This window comes from Arachis ipaensis, chromosome B06 (assembly GCF_000816755.2).
Source record: "Arachis ipaensis cultivar K30076 chromosome B06, Araip1.1, whole genome shotgun sequence".
Taxonomy (NCBI): Eukaryota; Viridiplantae; Streptophyta; class Magnoliopsida; order Fabales; family Fabaceae; genus Arachis; species Arachis ipaensis.
Genome location: NC_029790.2, coordinates 92,991,281 through 93,013,041, shown reverse-complemented (window position 1 = coordinate 93,013,041; position 21,761 = coordinate 92,991,281). Strand labels below are relative to the sequence as shown.

At 40.1% G+C, this 21,761-nt stretch overlaps 1 protein-coding gene across 1 annotated transcript; it reads right to left on the bottom strand.

The window, feature by feature from the left end:
* LOC107647068 (protein FAR1-RELATED SEQUENCE 5-like) lies at window positions 7,892-9,178 on the bottom strand. Its single transcript, XM_016351193.1, has 4 exons — window positions 8,826-9,178; window positions 8,543-8,738; window positions 8,338-8,422; window positions 7,892-8,214 (listed from the first exon to the last, which is right to left on the bottom strand). Exons 1-4 carry the CDS (start codon window positions 9,176-9,178, stop codon window positions 7,892-7,894), a joined length of 957 nt encoding a protein of 318 aa, XP_016206679.1.

The following is a 21,761-nucleotide window of genomic DNA, read 5'->3' as shown; positions in this document are numbered from 1 at the left end:
ATTTTATCAATCTTTCATACACTTATTCATACAAAATGCATGGTTTTATAATTTCCTTCTCGATTTTGTGCTATGATTGAAAACATGCTTCGTTGCTCTTAAATTTTACTAATTTTAATCCCCTCTTATCACCATTCGATGCCTTGATATGTGTGTTAAGTGATTTCATGCTTTATAGGGCAGGAATGGCTTAGAGGATAGAAAGGAAGCATGCAAAAGTGGAAAGAATACAAGAAACTGAAGGAACTGCTAAAGCTGTAGCTTGACCTCTTGGTACTAAATCGACCATAACTTGAGCTACAGAAGTCCAAATGACACGGTTCCAGTTGCGTTGGAAAGCTAACATCTGAGACATCACAACGATATATAATTTGCTAACGCATGGATGATGCTTTAGCGTGACTTTGCAGCGACCTGAACGTATCAGAAATCGCTGGGGGCGATTTCTGGGCTGATTTTGACCCAGTTTTTGGCCCAGAAAACACAGATTAGAGGCTATAAAGTGGGAGAATCAATCCATTCATTCAAACAATTCACACAACATTCAGAATAGAGAATTTTAGATTTTAGATATAGTTTTAGAGAGAGAGAGGCTCTCTCCTCTCTCTTAGGTTTTAGGATTAGGATTTCTCTTAATTTTAGGATTGCTTCTCCAATTCCAGGTTCAAAGTTCCCAACTTTAATTTATGTTTCTCTTCTACTTTTAGATACTCTAATGCTTTTACTTGTTAATTATTTATGTTGCCAAATTGGCTTATGAATCTCTTCATGTTAGATTTGAATATTCTATTTAATATAATTTGAGGTATCTCAGATTTATGATTGTTTTGCTCTATTTATAATGCTTTCAATTTAATTTAGGATTTATTCCCTTTTGCTTTGGTTAAGTAATTGATAACACTTGAGTTATCAGACTCAGCAGTTGATTGAAAATTGGGAATTGCTGATTGATTTGGATCGCTCTGAAGCTAGTCTTTCCACAGGAGTTGACTAGGACTTGAGGATCAAATTGATTGGTCCACTTGACTTTCCTTTATTTAGAAAGGGTAACTAAGTGGGAGCAATAACAATTCTCATCACACTTGATAAAGATAACTAGGATGGGATTTTCAGTTCTTATACCTTGCAAGAGATTTTTATAATTATTAATTTATTTTTCTTGTCATTTAATTTACTTGTTCTTTAATTCAAAAAACACAAAAACACACCTTTTTCTATAACCAATAATAAACCATACTTCCCTGCAATTCCTTGAGAGACGACCCGAGGTTTAAATACTTCGGTTATAAATTTTATTGGGTTTGCTTAAGTGACAAACAAAATTTTTGTACGAAAGGATTCTCTGTTGGTTTAGAAACTATACTTACAACGCGATTATTTTTATAAAATTCTAAACTAGTGAAAATCCGATCGTCAAAATGGCGCCGTTGCCGGGAAATTACAAACGTGTGCCTTATTATTGGTTATTGTAAATTTTACTTTTTCGTTTCTTTGTTAGTGTTTCTAGTTTTAGGAGTTTATTTTCATTAATTTTTATTAATTTTGTCTTTAATTGCTACTATAAGTTCTCACCCCTCTGGTTTCAAGTTTGATTCCAATATTGTTGTAAGGAATGGAAACTATAATGAAAATAGGCATCAAGGTTGGAAGAATCAAAGATGGGAAGAGCCACAAGGGTTTTATCCACCCTCTTGGCAACAACCCCCTCCAATGCGCTATAACCAACAACCATTCTGTGATGCATACCAGGACAATAGTTATGGTGGACTCTTTCGTGACAAACCACCTCCACCAAATTACTATGGTCAAGAGCCATTCTGAGGTGCATACCAAGATGATAGATATGGTGGACTCCCTTGTAGTTACCAACAAGCCCCACCCTATGCTTATGAACTGCCTCCTCAACATAGCTTTGAACCACCATACTCACAAGCCACCGATAACCATTCACCTCCATATGACCCCAACCCTTACCCACCCCAATTCCAATCTAATTACCCCCAAGAACCACCACTTCCATATGCACCATGTCCATATCCATCGACCCAAGAATCACAGGCTCGCCTCAAGGAAACAGTAGATCAATTTCATGCAACCCTTCATCAACTGGAGCAAGCAATAAATCGATTACCTTCCAGATGTTCGGACACTCAAGGAACCCCCATGGCTTCATGTGGAGAATCTAATGAAAAACGTAGCATGAAGGAGACATTAGAAACTCACCCCATTCTAAGGAGTTTGAATTTGATGTTGAGGAGGGTGTACAACCTCTAAAGTATATCATGGTTGAAGACTTTGAAGGGGATGATCAAGAGATGGATTCAATCATTGATGAATTTTTATCTACATTTGAATCCTCTCCCATTGGACTTTACATGGAGATTGAAGAAGAAGAAGCACAACCTCCCATGCCCTTGGTGAGCAATGAAGAAGAGATCAAATTGGAAGAAAGCTACCAAGAGGAAGATGTTGAAATTGAAGAAGCTTGCAAGGAAGTGGAAGTTGTCAAGGAAGAACACAAGGTAGTGGAGCTTGAAATCACCTTGCCAAAGTTGTTGGAGACCTCTCCGCCTAAGTCACCATCATCCTTCACAATATTCAAGTGGGTAAAATTCATATCCCTTAGCTTTCTCATCCCACTTGAATATGGTTTACTTGAGACAGATGGTCAACTTAGAGCTCTTTGTGGCATTAAGAGTAAGAGAAAAATGGTTAGTGGTAGGAGTTGCCCTGTGAGGTTTAATACGGTTGCACACTCCAAGTTGAAGTGCAAGTATTGGTATAATTCTCAATTGAATGGGTCTAGGAAATTGTTTGAATGTCTCCGTGAGAATTCTGACTGTTCACCACCCAAGTGGAAAAATGATGATCAACAAGAAGACGGGTGCAAAAGTAAGGTTTGGGACCCCGGAATTCATTATGGCAATCAACACTCTTGGGGCCTTGTCACTTGCTTTAACTTGCTTGAAGGCTTTATGCAACTAGTGTGGGATCCCGGAGGCTATTAGAATTGCAAACATTGGTGGAAATTCCTGGATGAGTTCAAGCACAAGCCTCCATGACAAGGAGCTCACCAAACGTCCAACTTAAGGATTTAAACCAAAAGTGCTAGGTGGGAGAAAACCCACCATGGTATAATCGTTCCTTTTATTCCTAGTTTCTTTTATTTTAATTTTATTAGTGTCATTCACAATGTTTGCATTAGCATCTGCATGCTGCATTTTGCATTTTGCATAAAAAAAAATGCGTCCCACGCGTGTGCGTGAATCACGCGCACGCGTCACATGCGACGCTAAACCTTATAGAAAGTTGCACGGGAGCGTGGCTGGAGGCGTGCCTCAGGCACAAACACGCCCACGCGAACGCGTCCCTGACACGTTCGCGTCAATTGTAAAATCAGCCTTCCACGCGTACGCGTCACCCTACAAATCGGCATAAAGAGGTGTCAGGCCGAAAGTTGTGCTGACCTGGTGCGGGCACTGTGCCCAATGCACAAAATCGCCCATGCGTACGCGTCCCTGACGCGTGTGCATCATTTAGCTTCTGGACCACCCACGCGAACGCGTGGGCGACGCTTACGCGTCGAACGGCCAACTCAGTTTCCACGTGTACGCGTGAGGCACCCGTACGCGTCGCGCCCCATTTCTAAATTCTTACTTCTTTCTTCTATCCTTTCTACTTCTTTCTTCCTCCCTTCTTACTTTATTTTTCTTCATCTCTTTAACTTCTCATCCTTCTTTCTTTTTCATTCTATTTTATTTAATTTATTTGCATACTTTCATTCATTGCATTTTAATTTTGTGCATATTTTTATTTTCTTTTCTAAATTTATTATTTTTTCGTTGGTGTTAAATTTTCTTATTTAACTATTGTATCTTCTCTTGAATTATCCTGGTGCTTCATGACTTGTTTTATTCTGATTGGGTAATATTATTTAAATCAATGCTAATCTTTTATGATACTTGTACTCCTCTTGCATTGATATGAACTTACACTGTCTTTCATTACCCACACTCTCTTTTCCATTGTTGCAAATTTTTGCACCCTTAATTTGCCATGTGCTTCTACTGTTTTCTCACTACATGTTGTAGCTACCATGTAATTGAGACTCTTATTATTTGGCATTACCCACTCATATTTTATTTGTTTTCTATCATTGTTTTTGGGTTCCTGTTCTTCTTTTTCTCTTCTTTCAGGTTGGCCACTGAAGAAGGAAAAAGGGAGAAACTTCTATATGGGGCAACAGACAAGTCCATCTGCACATACTTTGGAAAAGCATCAGTTATAACCGCCTGTCCACTTGCACATCTCAGCATGCACAGAGGATGGTGCAATCTTTAAGTGTGGGGAGGTCGATACCGATCTCCATGGGTTAGTTATTTTCTTCTCAACACCAATGTTTTATTTTCTTTGTTAATTCATTGTTGCATTTGCATGTTAAATTGCATGTTTGCTTGATTTTGTGCATATTTTACCACTACTTGGTTGAAGTAATATTTTCTTTTTCAAGAAATTATTTTATAGCATTTCATTAATTTGAATTAAAATTTTTATTCAACGTGTTTAAAGAAATATTATACTGGAACATGGTTTAAAGCTTGAACACACAAAACCTGTGAGTTTTTGAGCCTATTTTATTGGTTGCATTTTACCAACCAATATTTTATTTTTTGTGTGTGTTGTTCTCTCTAAAATTATGATCTTTGTCTTGCTTGATTCTATATTTTCATTGTTTAATGTATGCATGCACTTATATGATTGAGGCCTTTGTTTCACTAAGCTTACATACCCATATGGCCTTACCCTTTCATTATCCCTTGCAAACCAATTTTGAGCCTATTATACCCCTTTGTTCTTTACTTTAGCACATCATTAACTCTAAGCGAAAAAAAATAATGTCCTTAATTTGAATCCTTGGTTAACTTAGACTAGTGAGAGTACTTATGAATTAAGTGTGGGGAAAGTGGGTTTGCCAATATTTGGTTTAAGAATTGGGTGTTGTGTATTCTTGAGAAAATATGAACAAGAATGTTAAGAACATGTTTATGCATTCAATACCTTAATCATATGCATTAAATATATATATATATTAAAAAAAAGAGAATAAAAAGAGAAAAAGAAAAGAAAAAAAGAGCAAACAATAAAAAGGGGACAAAATGCCCCAAAGTAAATGGTGATAGCAATGCATATGTACTGTACTCGAATCAGGATGCATGAATATGTGGAAAACATGGTTAATGGATAGTTAGGTTTTGTATTATGATTACATGGATTGTCTAAAGTTAGGTGGAAAGTTTAAGTTAATTAAGGATTCAGATTTTAGTCCACTTGGCCAAATACAATCCTACCTTGACCCTAACCCCATTACAACCCTTAAAATACCTCTTGATATGTATATCTGTGCATTAAATTTTTGTTGATTGGTAGAAGAAGAGCAAGCCTTAGAAAGCAAGATTAGTAGAGAATTGAGAGAATCGAACCTTAAACACATGAGTGATTAGAGTGTATACACTTCCAGTGAGGGTTCGATGCTCGATTCTTTGTTCTCGGCTTTCATGAGCTATCTTCTTCTTGCAAGTCTATTTGTACTTCATTTTTATGATTTGAATTAGTGAAATCCAGTTCATATTTGTTCTTGAAAGATTTATTTACTTTTCACCAAGTAGGTAAAAGCATTTTGCATTTAGCTGCACTCACATAGATAGGTTGCATTTCATACATTCTACCATTTCTCTTCACTTTTATAGCTTCTCTTGAGCTTGGCATGAGGACATGCTAATATTTAAGTGTGGGGAGGTTGATAAACCACTATTTTATGGTTTATCTTGTGCTCAATTGAGTGGATTTTATCAATCTTTCATACACTTATTCATACAAAATGCATGGTTTTACAATTTCCTTCTCGATTTTGTGCTATGATTGAAAACATGCTTCGTTGCTCTTAAATTTTACTAATTTTAATCCTCTCTTATCACCATTCGATGCCTTCATATGTGTGTTAAGTGATTTCAGGCTTTATAGGGCAGGAATGGCTTAGAGGATGGAAAGGAAGCATGCAAAAGTGGAAAGAATACAAGAAACTGAAGGAACTGCTAAAGCTGTCTAGCCTGACCTCTTGGTACTAAATCGACCATAACTTGAGCTACAGAGGTACAAATGATGCAGTTCCAGTTGCGTTGGAAAGCTAACATCCGGGGCTTCGCAACGATATATAATTTGTCATAGCTGCCCCGAATCCAGGTGACGCGAACGCGTGGATCACGCGGATGCATGACCTGGCAAAAACCCAGTCCACGCTAACGCGTGGACGACGCTTCCGCGTGGACGATGCTTCCGCGTGACTTTGCAACGACCTGGACGTATCAGAAATCGCTGGGGGCAATTTTTGGGCTGATTTTGACCCAGTTTTTGGCCCAGAAAACACAGATTAGAGGTTATAAAGTGGGGGAATCAATCCATTCATTCAAACAATTCACACAATATTCTGAATAGAGAATTTTAGGTTTTAGATGTAGTTTTAGAGAGAGAGAGGCTCTCTCCTCTCTCTTAGGTTTTAGGATTAGGATTTCTCTTAATTTTAGGATTGCTTCTCCAATTCTAGGTTCAAAGCTCCCAACTTTAATTTATGTTTCTCTTCTACTTTTAGATACTCTAATGCTTTTACTTGTTAATTATTTATGTTGCCAAATTGGCTTATGAATCTCTTCATGTTAGATTTGAATATTCTATTTAATATAATTTGAGATATTTCAGATTTATGATTGTTTTGCTCTATTTATAATGCTTTCAATTTAATTTAGGATTTATTCCCTTTTGCTTTGGTTAAGTAATTGATAACACTTGAGTTATCAGACTCAGCAGTTGATTGAAAATTGGGAATTGCTGATTAATTTGGATCGCTCTAAAGCTAGTCTTTCCATAGGAGTTGACTAGGACTTGAGGATCAAATTGATTGGTCCACTTGACTTTCCTTTATTTAGAAAGGGTTAACTAAGTGGGAGCAATAACAATTCTCATCACACCTGATAAGGATAACTAGGATGAGATTTCCAGTTCTTATACCTTGCAAGAGATTTTTATAATTATTAATTTATTTTTCTTGTCATTTAATTTACTTGTTCTTTAATTCAAAAAACCCAAAAACACACCTTTTTCCATAACCAATAATAAATCATACTTCTCTGCAATTCCTTAAGAGACGACCCGAGGTTTAAATACTTCAGTTATAAATTTTATTGGGTTTGCTTAAGTGACAAACAAAATTTTTGTACGAAAGGATTCTCTGTTGGTTTAGAAACTATACTTACAACGCGATTATTTTTATAAAATTCTAAACTAGCGGAAATCCGATCGTCACCGACCCTTTGTGGTTACCTTTGATGGACCTTGAATATCCCCTATGGCCACCACAGAGGAAATCTCTATGGCAATGCTAGTGTGTGTATCAGCGACAGCCTTATACCATAACTTGGTACGGTAATCAACTAGCTTGGCCCTTGCATCGTCTAGAGCAGTATGCAACATGTCTGCTTCATCATCACCATTCATAAATTCCTGCACAACGTTATAGAAGTGTACACACAATCCTTTGAATAAGTTGTGGCTCTCATCCGAACGTCTTACGTCATAGCTACTCTTAATGTAGGTGTGCTTGCGCTTTATTTTCTTACTCCAACGACAAAGAACATAGCATGAAGGCACTTTATTCACTTTGCAAGAGGAAAGTACTACAAGACAGTGGCAACACAGTATACCTTCACTCTCGAACAAGTTGCACTCACATCAAACCTCGTGAGTCGAATGGTCGAAATGGACATTGTACGTAACATACTGGGTCTTCTTATAGGCTAGTATTTCCTCTTCCACTTTTACCCAGGCCGAGTTACCCTGTTCATAAATGGGACGAATATTGCAACCAGCCTTCTTGCCAAACTTCGTTGGTGTACTCTTGTTGAAATTGTCTCTCAATGGCTGAGCTAGTTGCACATGGGATTAATCCTCTCGAGTCTGCAGCATCGTCCTCCAGTTCCTTCTGTTCCTTGTTTCCAAGAACATTATCGAACTCGTGGACGAACTGAACTAAGCTAGTCTTGCAATGTAAGTACCCACCAAAGAATGTGTGCATACTCTCAATCCTTTGCGTACTCCTTATAGATGCCCAAAATTGACCCTTGAAAAAGATCGGCACCCACATGCGTCGGTCCTCAAATAAGTCTACACAAAACAAACAACCCAAAAACAGAAACCCACATAAGGAACAGATTTTCAGAATAAAATACAGGAATAGTACAACATCTAAGCAATGACAATACATGATTTAACTTAAAAGACACGAACCTGATAGCCATTTGTTGTGATGTAGGTTGAACTCATCAATGAATTCAGCCCAACCATCCTCGAAAGCCTCAACCGACGAAGAGTTCTAGATAACGTGCTTCAGCTCAGCATTCAACTCACTGAACCTAGCATAACCACCGAGCTTATACGGTATCTTTTTTGTTATATGCCAGATGCACCAACGGTGGCGTGTATTGGGTAAGACCTTCCTAATTGCACCAAACATCGACCTGCATTGGTCTATGATGATGCCCTGTGGTGCAGTTCCCATGCACTTCAGCCATTGCGTGAACACCCACTCGAAACTCATGATCTCCTTATTGCCTAGCAGAGCACAGCCTAACAAAGTAGACTTACCATGGTGGTTCACACCGACGAAAGAGGCGAACAGCAAACCATGCCTAAAGTAAAAACAACCACATTTATTAACATCCAACTAATACAAAATAACACAAAAAGTAAACAACATCAACATAAATAAATCTTACTGGTTCGTGCTGTATGTGGTATTAAATGACACCACGTCTCCATAGTATTCATACGACGCCTTGCACCTTGCATCCACCCAAACTGCACTCCTAAATTTGTAATCGTTGTCCACATTCACTGCATAGAAGAAGTTCGGATTTATCTCCTTCATTCGCATGAAGTAATTTAGCATGTCCTTGACATCGGCATTGACATTAGTGGATCGGAGTCTTGATGAGATGTAATTCCTGACATCCTTCTCTGAGAAGCCCAGGTTCGACGGCCCACCAACCTCATTAGCCAATGCTAGAAATGTCTTGTTGAGTTGAATTCCCGCCTCATCATTAACCTCAATCATGCATTTCGTATGCATGGTCAACTCTCTATTCTCGTGGTAATACACTGCCTTTTTAGTTTAACATGGGTGCAAGTGCCTCAAATTAACCTTCAACAAGACCCAATCTTGCCTCTCCCTGTCAAACTTTGCATATACCCTTGCTTTGCACCCCACAGCTGCAACCGTGTTCTTTTGTGTGGGTGTTTTGACACGAGATCCATGAAAACCCTCCCAATTACAATGAATAGATTGGTTAATCGGTTCCTTTGTCATCCTGTCATAATTTGTGTTCCGTATCTTACTTATAAAATTGACTTTCTTTGCGTAGGTCACATAAAAATCTTAGGCCAGCTTCAAATGCTCAAACCGTATCCCAACTCTTGGTATTTCATCTTCGGCAAGGCAACTGTGATCCGGTAACTACGAAAACATATTTATTCAAGAAATAGCATGGTTTTGTATATTCTCCTTTAATTGTGCTTGAATGTGAAAACATGCTTTTTAGGACTCAAAATAGCTAAATTTAATTCACCTTGATTCTATTAGATGCCTTGATATGTTTGTTAAGTGATTTAAGGTTTAAGAGGATTTATAGATTTTAGGGGTTTGTACTTGTGACAAATAAATTTTTGCATGAAAGGATTATTGTTGGTTTAGAGACTATACTTCAACGAGATTTCATTTGTGAAATTCTAAACCGTCAAAAATCCGTTCGTCAAAATGGCGCCGTTGCCGGGGAGTTGCAATGGTGTTATGTTATTGGTTATTGTATATATGTGAATATTGTGAATAGCTTGATTTTTGGATTGCTTGTTAGTTTTTGCTAGTTCTAGGACTTTGTTTCATTCTTTCTTGTTAGCTTTTGCTTCCTATTTTTACTTTTCACTATGAATTCTCACTTTGGCTATGAGTGTGATTACAACTATGTTGTAGGTGATGGGAGCTACAATGAAGATGTGTGTCAAGGATGGGATAACCAAAGGTGGGAGGAGCCATATGCTTATGATCAATCCTCTTGGCAACAACCTCCACCAATGCACTATGAAGAAGAGCCATTCTATGATGCATATCAATCCAATGGCTATGGTGAATCTCCTTGTGACTTTCAAGAACCACCACCATATGCCTATGAGTCATATCCTCAACATGAACCTCAACCACACTCACAAGCCTATTTTCAACAAACACCTCCATATGACCATGATCCTTACCTACCATTCCAACCTCCTTTTGAACCATATGAGCCATACATAGAACCACAATTCCAAGATTACTACTCCCAAGAACCACTTCAATACACACCACCACCTCACCAAGAAGAACCACCTTCCTATATTGAACCCTTTCTCCAAGACAATGAACCTTCTTATCCACTCCATCCACTCCTGGATGAAACCCTTAGCCTTATACTTCAAGGGCAAGGAAAAATGCAAAAGGAGACAATAGAATTTGTGGCTACCTTAACCAAGGTAGTACGCATTTTAGTCTCCCAATACTTGAGCACTCAAAGCACTCCCATGGTCACATGTGGAGAACCAATTAAAGAGCATAGCATGAAGGAAAGATTAGAAACTCCGGTGGAAAAGGAGGAATGCCACTTTGTATTAGAACAATTGGAGGAGCCTATGATCATTAAAGAAGAGGAAGAAGTGGTTGAAGACTTAGGAGATGCGGAACCTCCATGGGAAGCTAAAATCATAGAAAATCCATCCAAGAAGATTGAATTTGATGTCGAGGAGGAAAGTGCACAACCTCCAAAATAATTTTTGAATGAAGACTTGGAAAGAATGAAGCAAGAATTGAGTTCCCTTGGTGATGAAGATCATGCATCCAACCCTCTTGGTGGTGAATCCTTTGAATTTGAAGAACCTTCTCCCAATGAGATAGAAAGCAATGTGGAGGTAGATTTCTCTCAACCTCCCATTTATGATTTGAGTGATGAGGAAGAGTTAGATGAAATTGATGAACAAAGGATTGGAAGTGAAGAAGCTTATGAAGTGGTGGAGATTAATAAGGAAGAACACAAGGGAGTAAAGCTTGCTAGCACGTTGGAGATACCTCTCCCCAAGCCACCACCATCCATTCTTTCATTCAAGTGGGTAAATTCCTTATACTCAAGCTTTATTATTCCCCTTGAATATGGTTTGCTTGAGACGGATGGTCAACTTAAACATATTTGTGGCTTTAAAAGCAAAAAGGAAATGGCTAGTGGTTGGAAACATTATTCTAGACTCATTATGGTTGCATGTTCAAAGCTTAATTGCACGGTTTGGTATAGAGCTAGATTGTTTGGGTCTAGGAGAATGTTTGGTCACTTTATTGAGAATTCTAAGGTCATGCCACCCAAATGGAATAATGATAATCAACTTGAAGATATATTGGTAGAATTAGTTTAATTTCATATTTTGTTTAGTTAGTTGAGTGTGTTTGGTAGTTTAAGTATGTTAAATAAGGTTTTATGGTGTTTTGGTAGCTGTTTGGAGGTTTGGAATACTTGGATTGGTGCAAAAACATAGAAAAAAATTTTTGAAAAACAGAGCACCATCCACGTGTACGCGTACATGGCGCGTACGCGCACTTCCAGCATTTTCGACCATCCACGCGCGCGCGCCATGCGTGCGTACGCGCGGATTGAGAAGTTTCAACCTCCATACATTTTCCAAAGAGTTGTGCCTGCGCCGCGCCAACGTTGTGCCTCTGGCACAAACCCCACTTGCGCACACGCGCACATGACGCGTACGCGCCACTCTCGAAATAAGCCAACGACGCGCGCGCGCCATGCGTGCGTACGCGCGGATTTCCTTCCTTCACCACATTTCTTTTCTTCTCCTCCTTCTATTTCTCCCTTTTTCCTTTCTTCTTCCCTCCTCCTACCCCTCATCCAACACTTCCAAACACCATTGACAACCATTTATTTTAGTTAACAAATTAGTTAGTTAGTTAGTTGATTAGTTAGTTTTAGTTTAGTTTTCATAGTTTTCAGCATCCTACCTTGACCCTAGCCCCATTACAACCAATGAAAAGACCTCATGATACTTGTATGCATGCATGAAATAAATTTTGATTGTTAGAAGAAAAACAAATCTTGGAAAGCATGAAATAGAGGAGAATTGAGTGAATCAACCCTAAACACTTGAGCGAATAGAGTGCAAACACATCCGGTGAGGGTTTGATGCTCAGTTACATGTTTTCACCTATGATCATCATTCTTCATGCAAGTTTGTAAAAATATTTAATAACTCAATCCAATTGTGGATTAGACTTGCTAGTCCTTAGCCCTTGTGCATATATGTTTCTTGGGAATTGATTTATTTTGACCAAGCACTTGCATTCATTTAGATAGTTGCATATAGGTAGATTGCATTTAGTTAGTTTCCATTGAATAAATGCCATACCCTTACTTCATTCTTGATTCTTGGGGTTTGTACTTGTGACAAACAAATTTTTGCATGAAAGGATTATTGTTGGTTTAGAGACTATACTTCAACGAGATTTCATTTGTGAAATTCTAAACCGTCAAAAATCCGTTCGTCAGTGGTTCACAAAAAAGCAGCAATATACTAGAGTCCAAACCTCATCAACAAGATCCATGTTATCACTTCCAAACTCAGTAATGTCCGTACATCTATGGCCAACAATCAAACATACACAAACAAACCCAAAAAAAAAACAAATACGGTACTATTAATCAAGTTTCAACTAAAAAGATTTTATTAATACTTTTTCTAAGAATATCATTAAAAATATATTACTATACATGACTTAACAGTAATCATAACAATGAGAAGTGTACTCATAAAAATTCTCACCTAACTAGTTAGGATTATATTAATTGTTTATATAGAGCATTTATGGGTCCGCCACATCTGAAACACACGTACATAACCTAAAACCAAGTTTTCTTCTATGCTTTGAAAAGTCAAAAAGCTCATTATTAGCTGCTGTATTTTCCTTTTCCTTACATATATAGCCATATTTGCTTGTGAAAGCATGGCTTGGGAGCATAGGAATGGGGATTCAAAACAATCTAATGGCAACCATGTGTAATTTTTTCTCAATTAACACTAAACATATACTGAACCAATTTCAATATAACATATTAAAAAGGTAACATATTAGTTTATCGGATCAAAGAAACAAATGGTTCATCTTCATCTTCTTTAGAAATTGATCTATTATTTATTACCCTTTAACTTACTATATTGATGGAAGATAATACCATAAAAAAATTTTTGAATGAATATCATCAACGTTTAAGAATTTTGGGCTTAGAATAACCATCTCATTTATATGAAAATAAACATATGTCTCAATCCACAACCATACATTGCTTACCTTGTTAGACTTTTCACCTTCCACATCGCAAGAATTGAGAAGATTGTCACTTGAATGCGTGGTATTGCCGTCGGTGAAGGAAGCTGGAGGATGACAAACCGGATCAACAAAATTGGACTCCATTGAAGTGGCTGTGAAAGGTCACGTAATCTTGAAACGGCAGCCGCAACTCTCCCCTGTATTTGGGCGGATTAGTTGGAGACGAAGAGGCGGTGACGGTTGACACGGTGGGCTGCGAGGGAATGCACGGTCCGCGGATTTGTCGGCTATGGGAAGAAAAAAATTCACAGGATGGCGGGCTGCTCGGAGGTTGGCGTAGAGGGAGGTGGCGTCGTCTGCGGAGGCGCGGTGATGGCTTGCGTCGAGCGTGGGGGAGGCTGCAGCGAGAGAAAGAGAAGACTAGAGGTTAGTTGGAGAGCCTCAATGTGAAAACCCTTATTTTTTAAATTTTAAAATTTGGTTATTATTAGATATTAATTACTCATGCCACTAATTAAATTTAGAATTAATTTACTTTTTTAAACTTCATTATTCATATTATTCAATAATGTTGTTGTTTACCTATACTTTCCCAAAAATTAATCTTACTAAAACCTAACTCAATATGGTAATAAATTAACTATAGTTATGAGGCAATTATTATTGCTAGCTTTGACCTCTAACCAAAATAAATTCTATCATTCTAATTAAAGTTACAAAAATAAATACTATCAAAAAAGGGCAAAAAACCATAATAAGTCAAGGCCCACTCGAAATTACGGATATCAGCCAAACTCAAAGTGGTTACAGTAATGAGCCAAAGCATATATTAATATAAATCGAACCAGATTGGTTCGAACTTCATGTAGTAATAATTTGAACCAATGCAGTTCGAATTACTAGTAGAGGGAAGTTAATAAATCGAACCAGGTTGGTTCGAACTAGGGAAGCAAGTAATTCGAACCAAGGCAGTTCGAATTATAGAGAGAGAAGCTGCCCAAAGTAATTCAAACCAAGCTAGTTCGAATTACACAAACCATAATTCGAAGGAGGCTGGTTCGAATTAGTGGGAGACAGAGCTGTATATATATGGTTGTAAACGTGAGTTACTCTCATTAGAGGGTGTAAGATGGCTAGTGAGGAGAGTTTTGTTATTTTGGTTCACCACAGAGGATCCATTAAGAGAAAAACTCGTTCCGGCGTGAAGTTCACAGATAAGGATCCTCTCTGTATTGTCGTGACTCCTACGACGAGCTATGATGACCTTGTTAGATCTGTACTGATGAAACTTGGTCTGGAAGGTGCGAAGCGGGTTAAGAAGTTTTTCTATCGCATTCTAATCACGGTCCTCCAGGATACTGTGAAGTATGATTGTTTCACGATTGGTAGTGATGAGGACTTGCAAGTCATGTTTCTATGTCGGCGGCAGTTTCCGGAGGTGAGGACACCAGAATTGTTAGCAAAGATGGTTGATGTGGTATCCAGCTCAGGGGGTTCGAACCGGAATACCACCGCTGTAGGCACGCCAGCCGGTTCTAGTTCCACGCCTGCCGTTGCTTCTTCTTCCGTCCCTGTGTACGAGCCAGTGGTCCAAGCTGTCGCCTCCCCGTCTTTTGCTGTTGATCTTCCTACCTGTGTAGGCGACGAGGTAGGATCCAGGGAATTTCTGCCAAACGCCTTACAGGGCGCTGCACCGCTTGGGGTTGGAGATGGATTGTTGGGTGATGCAGAGGACGATGACGTCGAGCCGGATATGATTGACGACGACAGCGGCGATGATATTGGAGCGAGTGAGCCTGCATTGGCGGTAGGTGGTTCTAGCTCTGGCACACAACAATATCCACCACATTTTTCCGCTTTGGACTTGGATGCCATGAGGCAGGAGGGGGTTTCTGGGCACTCTGTTGATTTCGGAGCTAGAGATGCAGAAGAAACTGCTGGTCTGACAGAGTTCCAGATTGGTCAGCAGTTTCAGGATAAAGATGAGGCCCTGTTAAGTGTGAAGACTTACAGCATCCGGCGAGGGGTACAGTACAAGGTAGTGGAGTCTGATTATCGCCGGTATGTGGGCAAGTGTTCTGAGTTTGGGAATGGGTGCACATGGTTGATTCGACTGAGTCTCCGGCAGCGCAAGGGCATTTGGGAGGTCAAACGGTACAATGGACCTCACACTTGTCTTGCCACCTCCATCTCGAGTGACCACAGGAGTTTGGATTATCACGTGATATTGGCGTTCATTATGCCAATGGTTAGGGCTGATGCATCCGTCAGCATCAAGGTGCTCCTAAATGCCACGGCAGCACACTTTGGGTTTAGGCCGACATACAGGAGGGTCTGGTTGGCGAAGTAGAAGGCTATTGGCCTCATATACAGTGACTGGGATGAGTCATACAACGAGCTGCCCAGGTGGGTGTTGGAAGTCCAGTTGACGATGCCTGGTACTGTTGCAGTCCTAAAGACGAGCCCCGTTCGAGTTGGAGGACAGGTAGACGAGTCTCAAGCTTATTTTCACAGACTTTTCTGGACGTTTTCACCGTACATCGAGGCATTCCGTCATTGCAAGCCGCTAGTCAGCATTGACGGCACCCATCTGTATGGCAAGTACGGGGGAACGTTGCTCATCACAATTGCACAGGACGGGAACTCCAACATTCTACCTGTTGCATTCGCACTTGTAGAGGGTGAGAATGCTGAGTATTGGACATTCTTTCTCTCCTACCTTCGTCAGCACGTGACACCTTAGCCGGGTCTGCTGGTTATATCGGACAGGCATAACGGCATCAAGGCTGCGCTTGAGGCTCCTGACAGAGGTTGGTTACCTCCATCTGCATACCGTGCATTCTGCATTCGACATGTAGCTGCTAATTTTGCTCTTACCTTCAAGGGCAAAGACGCACGGAGGCTTCTTGTGAATGCGGCGTATGCCAAGACCGAGGTTGAGTTTGATTACTGGTTTGATATTCTGCGGTCTGAAGACCCGGTGATGTGTGAGTGCGCAAACCAGATTGATTATTCCTTGTGGACTCGACATCGTGATGAGGGGCAGAGATTTGGTCACATGACGACGAATATCTCCGAGTGTGTCAACTCAATCCTCAAGGGTGTCAGAAACCTACCTGTATCCTCCTTGGTGAAGGCAACATATGGAAGGCTTGCGGAACTTTTTGTTCGCAAGGGGAGAGAGGCTGAGGCCCAGATGGGAATCGGACAACAATTCAGTCAGCACTTGGTGAAGTGTATTGAGGCCAACTTGAAGATGGCCAGGTGCTTCATGGTGACTTTGTATGACAGGGATAATTCTGAGTTCACCGTAGCAGAGACTACTCCGACTGGTTCCTTCTCATTGGGTAGATACAGAGTATCGCTTGCCTCTCAGACATGTGACTGCGGGTACTTCCAGGCACTTCATTTCCCGTGTTAGCATGCACTTGCATGTTATGCCTACTCACGGGTAAACTGGACCACTTATGTTCACAGCGTGTACCGGATTAGTTCGGTATTCAGTGTGTATCGAATGGGATTCACCCCACCGATTCCAGAGGGTTTCTGGCCACCATACGACGGGCCCACTGTGATACCGGACCCTGACAAGAGGCGTACGAGAGAGGGTCGTCCGAGGTCCACTAGGATACGAACAAATATGGACGAGGCAGATCCAAACCGGCCAAAGAGATGTGGCCTATGTCGCCAACCCGGACACACACATCGGAGTTGCCCACAGCTGGGTGGATCGTCTCACACTGGGGGCCATTAGTAGCCATGTTCTTAGCGTTAGTACTTATTTTATTTAAGTTTCCCTGTTCGATGTTTTGGTTGACCACTCATGTAATTTGTTGACTTTTTTACTTTCATGTATTGTGCATGCTGTGTTAAGTAATGAATATGTTATGTTTCACTTTGAGTCTTGCTACAAGTCCCCTAAATGCAAAATTTAATAAATAAATGTACACATTAAACTGTTATATGATGCAATGATTATAAATAGTCACTGACAAATCCGGTAAACACCTATTTTCAAAGTACAATACGATGAACAAACAACAAAGGAAAACAGCTCTAAAATAACAACAAAAGTACACATGGCTATCATACATGAATGAACCCTAAGGAACAAAATACATGAAACGTGAATCATCTAAACAGATGCGAGCCCGTAAAGCAACGACGGGGTACCCGTGCCCTCTGACCTCTGCGGATAAACGGCTCCTCATCCTCGATCTCATTCGCGTCCTCACCCAGGGCAGGCTGTTGGTGCACGAAATTGTGATCTCTGGTAATGGCTCCAAAAGCTTGGTGCTCTAATCTTAATTCATAATTTGTCACAACTTCGATATAACTAACCAGCAAGTGCACTGGGTCGTCCAAGTAATAAAACCTTACGTGAGTAAGGGTCGATCCCACGGAGATTGTTGGTATGAACCAAGCTATGGTCACCTTGTAAATCTCAGTCAGGCGGATATCAAATGGTTATGGAGTTTTCGAATAAAAATAATAAATAAACAGAAAATAAAGATAGAAATACTTAGGTAATTCATTGGTGAGAATTTCAGATAAGCGTATAGAGATGCTTTCGTTCCTCTGAACCTCTGCTTTCCTGCTGTCTTCATCCAATCCTTCCTACTCCTTTCCATGGCAAGCTTTATGTAAGGCATCACCGTTGTCAATGGCTACATCTCATCCTCTCTGTGAAAAAGGTCCAAATGCTCTGTCATGGCATGGCTAATCATCTGGAGGTTCTCGATCATACTGGAATAGCGTTCACCCTCCTTTTGCGTCTGTCACTACGCCCAGCACTCGCGAGTTTGAAGTTCATCACAGCCATCCCTTCCCAGATCCTACTCGGAATACCACAGACAAGGTTTAGACTTTCCGGATCTCAGGAATGGCCATCCATGGGTTCTAACTTATACCACAAAGACGCTAATAACTCGGACTCGGTCCCCTGTATTAGATATCCAAGAGATACTCATTCTAGCTTGTTTGCATGTAGAACGGAAGTGTTTGTCAGGCACGCGTTCATAAGTGAGAATGATGATGAGCGTCACATAATCATCACATTCATCATGTTCTTGGGTGCGAATGGATATCTTAGAAGCGGAATAAGTTGAATTGAATAGAAAAACAGTAGTACTTTGCATTAATTCATGAGGAACAGCAGAGCTCCACACCTTAATCTATGGAGTGCAGAAACTCTACCGTTGAAAAATACATAAGTGAAAGGTTCAGGCATGGCCGAATGGCCAGCCCCAAACGTGATCAATAGATCAAAAGATAATCCAAAGATGAAACTAAAGATCATAAGATGTCTAATACAATAGTAAAAAGTCCTATTTATACTAAACTAGTTACTAGGGTTTATAGAAGTAAGTAATTGATGCATAAATCCACTTCCGGGGCCCACTTGGTATGTGCTTGGGCTGAGCTTGAAGTTTACACGTGGAGAGGTCATTCTTGGAGTTGAACGCCAGTTTGTAACGTGTTTCTGGCGTTCAACTCTGGTTCGTGACGTGTTTCTGACGTTTAACTCTAGACTGCAGCGTAGAACTGGCGTTCAACGCCCTTTTGCATCGTCTAAACTCGGCCAAAGTATGGACTATTATATATTGCTGGAAAGCCCTGGATGTCTACTTTCCAACGCAATTGGAAGCGTGGCATTTTGAGTTCTGTAGTTCCAGAAAAGCTACTTTGAGTGCAGGGAGGTCAGAATCCAACAGCATCAGCAGTCCTTCTTCAACCTCTGAATCTGATTTTTGCTCAAGTCCCTCAATTTCAGCCAGAAAATACCCGAAATCACAGAAAAACACACAAACTCATAGTAAAGTCCAGAAATGTGAATTTAACATAAAAACTAATAAAAATATCCCTTAAGGTAACTAGATCCTACTAAAAACATACTAAAAACAATGCCAAAAAGCGTATAAATTATCCGCTCATCAGCTGTGCAGGTGGCGTAACATGGATGGGTGCCGCAGACGGCCCGGCAACAGACTCTGATGCAGCAGTGTAGGCGGATGGTGGGGTACCTCCCAAACCAAAATGGTCACCAACAGATGCCGTAGGAGGCTCGTTCAGATCAACATCTAAAGGTGCCTGCGTGCCGGAGGTCTGACCACGTCTCCGGGACGGCACGTCCTCCTGCATGATGGCGGTAATCTCCTCTAGAAACTGCTGACCCCCGAAGTCCGCATCAAGCGTATTTGAGGCAAGGAAGTCTGACCACTATGATCCTGGAATAACCCATGGGGTACCCTCCTGCTGAGGCTGGTCATGGGCGGGTACACCAACGAAGTAATCTCCAAGAGGCCCCGACCCGAGTCCAGCGTCACCAAGGTCAGCCCCGTCACCCATACCTGACCCATACCACTCACCTCCATGTCCGCCATCGTGGGTACTAAAACCAGCAACTGCAATAGCCCCTGCACCATCCCCGCCCACGGGCCCATGCTGATCGTCGTCATCGTCGTCAGGGTCACGACCAGGGTGGTCCGCCGCACCACGCTCTCTTCGTCTCCCTCCCTGGCCTCGTCGTCCCCCATCAGCAGAGTATTCTGTTCAGGTCTTCGTCGGAGAGAATCTAGGTCGTTTTTTCTGGGATTTGGTGGGGTAGGGGAAATGAAGAATGGTTCGAATGAGGCTGATTCGAACTCCTTATATAGCCGAATCATGAGTAATTCGAACCAGGTAGGTTCGAATTACTAATGGAGCCACGAGAAGGATAATTCGAACCAGGGTTGGTTCGAATTACATGGTTAGCTATCGTAGGTATAATTCGAACTAGCCTTGTTCGAATTATGTGCAATTTGAGTTCGAACCACATTGGTTCGAATTACGTTCAACGTTTTCTCATCCTAATTCGAACTATATTGGTTCGATTTACTAAGGAATGTAGTTCGAACCAGGCTGGTTCGAATTACATTAAAATAGGCCTTGGCTCATTGCTGAAACGATTTTGCTTTTGGCTTATTTATATAATTCGAAACTTGCCTTGGCTTATTAGGGTTTTTTGCCCATCAAAAAATTATTCAACCATAATCAATTACAACTTATTTTTATGAGCCATTGAATACCAGCTTAATATTATCTCCAACAGATACCATAACACTTATCATCCCATGTCTCTTCTGCAAACACACAATGCATCAATAAATGGTTATCATCTTCAACACTGCCTCACTTCTTGTATGCCTCCCTGCTTTGTTCAATTATCTCATAAACTCATAGTTCATCTATGTATAATGGAGTTTCTTATATAATTTGATTTATAAGAACTTTTTCAATATTTCATAAATTTTTAAAAGACCAAATGTCACTTCACATATTAATTTTTAAAATTTTCTTGGACAAAAAGTATTGTATATCATGAAGATAAAAGAAAAAAAAAATTAAGCATCTTTACCTTTTTTTTATATATGGAAAAAAGTCTATCCAAACTTAATGCCACCAAATGATATATTAGCCTTTACATAAATGAGTGTTGTGTACAAATTTGTCCTGAGTGGGTCGTTTGGTTGCAAAATAAGAGAGAGGAATATGAAAAAGTTGGAAAACTCTGTAAAACTACAATTGGTGCAGGAGGTCAGATACTCATGAAAATGCATCAATCGATGAACATGGCACAAAAAAGCAAGATTTCCTGTCCCAGCATAATTTAACTAAAAAATCAAAACCTAAAGAACTTACAATTAACATTGCAAAAACAAGTACACAAACCCTATATCTGAAATTCCAATTGCCTTGCAATAAATCAATTCATTCAATTACATTCAAAGATAAGAACATGAATATGAAACTGGGTATCGAACTTATCACAGAAATGACGAAGTCGCTGCTAGTAAGAATGCCCCACAACACAACCCACAGTTGACCGTTAAGGAGAAATTTTGGGTAATAGACAACCCTACTTATCTCAGGGTTTGGGAAGATGATGATGATGAAGACACTCACGACCAAGAAATTGGCACACTAGAGAACGCACGAAAATTGTTTTGGGTTAGGTGGTGGGGAAGTGAGGACTTGAAGAATTGAAGAAATAGAAAAAACGAGGAAATTTCTTGCAGCTTAGTTGCAAAAGAATAAAACCTATTTAAGAGGATCATTATGTGAACACATGAAACTTGTAGGGCCAGAATGTAATTTTTATAAAATGAAAACAGAAGATGTGCATCCAAACACTGAAAGTTGCTGTGTGCTTCAAAACAGATACCTACATGGATGGCTTCAGGCTTCAGGCGCGTTAAGATAATATAAGACCTGACAAGTCAAAAACTACCGTTGGCGTGAATGGCAATTCATGTTATTTTCCACG

Excerpts from the sequence above, each read along its gene's own strand:
- LOC107647068 (XM_016351193.1), bottom strand. The coding sequence starts at position 9,178 with ATGCATACGAAATGCATGATTGAGGTTAATGATGAGGCGGGAATTCAA. Across the intron at positions 8,739-8,825 it reads ACCACATACAGCACGAACCA|GCATGGTTTGCTGTTCGCCT; the intron begins GTAAGATTTATT and ends TTTTTACTTTAG. Across the intron at positions 8,423-8,542 it reads TGTTTGGTGCAATTAGGAAG|AACTCTTCGTCGGTTGAGGC; the intron begins GTCTTACCCAAT and ends CACGTTATCTAG.